Source organism: Coffea arabica, chromosome 7e, assembly GCF_036785885.1.
Source record: "Coffea arabica cultivar ET-39 chromosome 7e, Coffea Arabica ET-39 HiFi, whole genome shotgun sequence".
Lineage (NCBI taxonomy): Eukaryota > Viridiplantae > Streptophyta > Magnoliopsida > Gentianales > Rubiaceae > Coffea > Coffea arabica.
The window spans coordinates 18,319,619-18,322,915 of NC_092323.1; the positions used below are offsets into that span (position 1 = coordinate 18,319,619).

General features: G+C 38.0%; 1 protein-coding gene across 4 annotated transcripts; it reads left to right on the forward strand.

Moving 5' to 3' along the window:
- The first annotated feature begins 249 nt into the window (after positions 1-249).
- Positions 250-2,940, forward strand: LOC113701162 (uncharacterized). Of its 4 annotated transcripts, none has more exons than XM_027221689.2 (2): positions 250-730; positions 825-2,940. In XM_027221689.2, exons 1-2 carry the CDS (start codon positions 582-584, stop codon positions 2,584-2,586), a joined length of 1,911 nt encoding a protein of 636 aa, XP_027077490.1. In that variant the 5' UTR covers positions 250-581; the 3' UTR covers positions 2,587-2,940. The 4 variants fall into 4 exon arrangements, with proteins under 4 accessions (XP_027077490.1, XP_071915998.1, XP_071915999.1 ...); XM_072059897.1 differs by having other exon boundaries at positions 830-2,940; XM_072059898.1 differs by having other exon boundaries at positions 842-2,940.
- The last annotated feature ends 357 nt before the right edge of the window (positions 2,941-3,297 follow it).

The following is a 3,297-nucleotide window of genomic DNA, read 5'->3' on the forward strand; positions in this document are numbered from 1 at the left end:
CCTCATTATCATTATAATCTCTATAATTTATCTTATATTTTTTATAAGCGCAACACTAATAATAATTTAACTAATCATTCTTTTAATTTTTAGTAAAAAACAATTAACACGAAATAATGTCACAAATTATTTGTTGAAACAAGGAATAAAAAAAGATTAAAATATTCTCATTATGAATTGGCCGAGCTAGTGTTTTAACAAGATATATCTAGCCAACCTTCTTGCAAGAGATCTAAGCCTATTGGTACAATAAATAGAAATGCAAAAATTTCACCCAATTGAGCGCGCCTAATATATTTTTTCACGGCAGCAGGATCGCTATAACTGACTCTATTTATTCCTATTCAAGGGGAGCTCTCTATAATTGTTAAAAACCTCTGGAAGGTTTGTGAAATTATCCCTAATCTCTTAATCTCTCTCCTCCTCTCTCTTTCCTTTGGTCGCTAATATGTCGCATTATCCAATATTTAACAAATAGATAGTGGACTAGCATTTTGTAGAAACATATTTAACGAATAATGACCAGAGGCCGAGCTGTACTGCCGGAGAAGACGATGTCGTCTTGGTGAAACTGAACCCCCATGATCCATTCACATACATTTCACATTTCATATACCAGCTCAAAATTCCATTCCTCATCAGCTGAAGAAGTAGAAGAAGATGAAGAGAAGAGCACAATCTGCAATAATCGTTTCCATTGCTCGGTCTCAGCAAGCAGCTGGTTCATTAGGTACTGCTTTTACTCCTGGTTGTACTACCCTCGCTTCTTTTGTCTCTGCAATCCCAAACCCTAGACCCCAATTAGCTTTTTATTCTGCTGGCAGTAAAGTTGGTAATCCAGTTGCAGCCTATTCCGGAGACACTATGAAATTTCATTCTGGATTGCGGAATGGTATTAGCAATATCAACAGCCTTGATGATGCTCTGAGCTTATACAAGCAGATGGTCGGAATGAGGCCTCTGCCTTGTGTAATTCATTTCAATCAACTGCTGGACAGTGTTGTTAAGATGAAGAATCATTATTCATCTGCTATTTCCCTTTTCAGAGATATGCACGTTAAGGGTGTTCCTGTCAGTCATTACACCCTCAATATCGAAATTAAGTGCTATTGCCTCGTGGGTCGAGTGGATTTGGGGTTTTCTATATTGGGTGGCTTCTTCAAGCGTGGTTTTGTCCCTGATGTAGTCACTTTTAACACTTTACTTAAGGGACTCTTTCGAGGACATAAGGTTCGTCAGGCACAAGAATTGTTCAAAAAAATAATATCTGAAAAACTTTGCAAACCCGATGAAGTTATGATGGGGGTTGTGATAGATGGGCTCTGTAAGACAGGAAACACTCCAACAGCCATTAACTTGCTTAGAGCAATGGAAAAAGGAGGAAGACCTTGCAGACCTCCTGTAGCTGCGTACAACACTATCATTGACAGTTTGTGCAAGGATAAAATGGTGGATGAAGCTCTTGCCCTCTTCCAGGAGATGATTGAAAAGAGCTTACCCCCAGATGTTGTCACTTACAATTGTTTGATTCAAGGATTCTGCAATTTAAGTAAATGGAAGGAGGTTAAAAGTCTCTTCTCTGACATGAAGGATTACAAAATTGTTCCAGATGTTATTACTTTTAGTATAGTGGTGGATGCATTGTGCAAGGAAGGACATGCAAAAGATGCTGAAGAGGTAGTCGGCATCATGATTCAGCAAGGTCAGAATCCCACCGTGGTCACATACAATTCCTTAATGGATGGATATTGTTTGCAACGCCGAATAGATGAAGCAAGGAGAGTATTCGATACCATGGTTGCTAGCAGCCTTACTCCAGATGCTCATAGCTATGCTATTTTGATAAATGCCTATAACAAGAACAAGAAAGTGGAAGCAGCCATGAATCTCTTTCAAGAGATTCGACATAAAGGTTTAACATGTGATATTGTTGTTTATACCACTGTTTTGCAGGGGTTATTTAGTGCAGGAATGTATCCTAGTGCAAGAGAAGTTTTTTATGACATGCAAGCTTCTGGCATTAAGCCTAATTTTCACACTTACTGCGTGATGTTGGATGGGTTATGCAAGACTGGACATGTCGACGAAGCATTGCAGTTATTCCATGCAATGGAAACTGATGGAACAAATCTTCACATAGAAATGTACACTATCATCCTTGATGGGTTGTGCAAAAGCAGGATGCTCGATAGTGCTCGAGATCTTTTCAACAATCTCTCCCTTAAAGGATTGAACCCTAATGTCAAAACATACACCACCATGATTGCTGGCCTGCTTTCAGAAGGTTTGCTCATCGAAGCTAAAGAGGTCGTTAAAAAGATGGAAGAGAAGTGTTGCCCGGCAAATGATTGTACATACAATGTTATTCTGCAAGGACTCCTTAAGGGAGGTCATTATGATGACGCAATGGTCTATCATGAAGAAATGGTTCAGAGAGGATTCTCGATGGATTCAACTACATTTTCCATTTTACTTGATTCATCTGCTGAAAATCAGAACAATCCTTCTCTTCTAATGTTGATGCTGAAGATTGATCCCGATAGCAAGAAGCTCTTGGATGAGGGACAAAGAGGACCTTCACATTAGTTGCAACATGTTGGTCCTCCTATTTATTTTGGCACTCAACTTTAATTTGCTGGAAAAAAACATTAATTAGGCTCGCATTTGATCCTGTTATTATCTATCATCTTTGTTGCAACTGAGCCTTAGAGGAACTCTCTTGGTGACTTTTTGTGAAACGCCTCAGAGATCATCAGTATGGTGGAGAAGCCACATTCCTTAGGGAAGTTGAATTGTTAAGTGTAGCATTTCACAGAAATTTGGTTCGGTTAATTGGATTTGTACCACTTCTTCTCAAGACTTCCTCTTTATCTTTTCATGGAGAACCTCAGTGTGGAATAGCGTTCAAATGGTAATTTGTGCAGGCTCTTCTTTTCTTCATTTTTCATGGGTGTTGGTACTTTATCTTGCCTGTTAAGTTTAGTTCGGATAACTACTTTTTGAATTTATTGAAAATCAGAAATTAAACGTCATCTGCAAATATATTTTGTGATTTTGAATTTCTGGAAAAGTTTCAAGCTGCATTTCTATATTTTTGAGGAAATTTTTTCTTGTCAGTAAAATAAAATTGTTTCTTTTATTTCAATTGCTAATGGAGCCAGAAGTGAAGCCAGTTCAAATGTTTATAAACTTTGTAGACCAATTTCTCGCTTTGGGTTCATATTTTGAGGTCCGTAGTCATGGTCATTGATTTTTTCACTGCATTTGACTGAACCCGGACTTTTTCTAGTATGATTT

What these genes read in the sequence shown, in the direction of transcription:
- LOC113701162 (XM_027221689.2), top strand. Translation starts at nt 582, where the DNA reads ATGATCCATTCACATACATTTCACATTTCATATACCAGCTCAAAATTC. An exon ending in GCAAGCAGCTGGTTCATTAG is followed by an intron (nt 731 to 824) that starts GTACTGCTTTTA and finishes TTCTGCTGGCAG; the next exon opens with TAAAGTTGGTAATCCAGTTG.